This window comes from Vigna unguiculata, chromosome 9 (genome assembly GCF_004118075.2).
Source record: "Vigna unguiculata cultivar IT97K-499-35 chromosome 9, ASM411807v1, whole genome shotgun sequence".
In the NCBI taxonomy this organism is placed as follows: domain Eukaryota; kingdom Viridiplantae; phylum Streptophyta; class Magnoliopsida; order Fabales; family Fabaceae; genus Vigna; species Vigna unguiculata.
Genome location: NC_040287.1, coordinates 21,128,925 through 21,130,385, shown reverse-complemented (window position 1 = coordinate 21,130,385; position 1,461 = coordinate 21,128,925). Strand labels below are relative to the sequence as shown.

Sequence of the window (1,461 nt, the reverse complement as noted above, 5' to 3'; positions counted from 1 at the left end):
CTTTCTGTGTGTCCAGTGGTATGGCACCCCCTCGTATAGCTCCTCCTGCACCCCCACAGGGCAACTAGCAAGACCTTACTAGGGCAATCGAGGCTATGGCTGCAGCCTTGACGCAACAGAGCAACGTTATGTTGCAACAGCATAAGGCGGCTATGCAATGCCAAGAGGCCTCCCTTGAACAACAACACCTAGTGATGCAACAGATGGAGGCTGCGAGGCAAGCTTCTGAGGCTGCCTAGAGGCAGCACATGGATGCTCTCCGCCAGTTAGGGGAGAATGCAGCTGGTGCTCTGATGTATGGTCCTCATCCCCAACCTCCACCCCCTAAATGGAGTTTGGAAGATTGCTTGAAGCACCAACCTGCCAAGTTTGATGGCAAGGCGAGTCCTGACCAGGCAGACCAGTGGATGAAGGATATGGAGCACATCTTTGATGCCAAAAGATGCCCCAATGAGAGCAGGCTTGCTTTCATTATCTACATGCTCACAGGAGAGGTTGAGCATTGGTGGGCCAACATGAGGCTGGTTATGGAAGAAAGGCATGAGGAGATCCCATGGGAGGCCTTAAAGAGGAGGTTTCTTTCAGAATACTTCCCAGACAGCGTTAGATACGCAAAGGAGGTGGAGTTCCCCCAGCTGACACAAGGGGGCAAGTCAGTGGCCGAGTACGCCGAGAGGTTCAAGCATCTGGGGCATTTCTACACCATGCCGCTCGATGAGGAGTGGCGTTGCAGGAAGTTTGAGAATGGTCTAAGAGGAGACATTCGCTTGATAGTAGCCCCACTTTCCATCAAGGACTTTGCGGCCTTGGTGGAAAAAGCCAGAGTCATAGAGCAAATGAAGGTAGAGGTAGAAGCCCAGCAGAAGCCGTATGATAGGCCTCATCCACAGCCTCAGGGGTCTATAGGCTTTTCTTCCCCGCCCAACAGGATCCAGTGCCATCATTGCGGAGGACCGGATGTGAAGAGTTTTTGCCTGTAGCTATCCGGGTTCCGCAGGTGCAACCATTGTGGTAGGGAAGGCCACTTTGGCAGAGACTGTCCAACCTTGAGGAGGACCGTGGCATGACCTTCATCATAGACTCCGAGTCAGACTCAGCAGAGGAGGGGAGGCAGCAGGCTTCAGGCTGCAAGCAAGGTCTATGCGATGATGGGGTCAGAGGCAACGGGTTCAGGTACCCTCGTCGTTGGTTATTGTGTGATTTCTGGCAAGTCTTGTTGCGTGCTTTTTGATTCTGGAGCGACACACTCTTTTGTGTTGGAGTCTTGTGTGCGGGAGTTGGGTCTGCCGGTGTGTGAACTACAGTTTGATCTCGTGGTATCTACTCCGTCACCTGGGTTGGTTAGGACTTCTGCAATGTGTTTTTATATTTATTATTTTTTAGAGAATTAAAGCCTACGAAAAAAACACATTTTTAATTACCAAGATAAAAATAAAGGGAAAGAGAAAGGTTGAGCACATC

At 51.0% G+C, this 1,461-nt stretch overlaps 1 protein-coding gene across 1 annotated transcript; it reads left to right on the top strand.

Annotated features, from left to right (window-relative positions):
- Window positions 1–248: 248 nt before the first annotated feature.
- LOC114163548 lies at window positions 249–980 on the top strand. The gene has a single exon (XM_028047851.1). It carries the CDS (start codon window positions 249–251, stop codon window positions 978–980), a length of 732 nt encoding a protein of 243 aa, XP_027903652.1.
- Window positions 981–1,461: the final 481 nt, after the last annotated feature.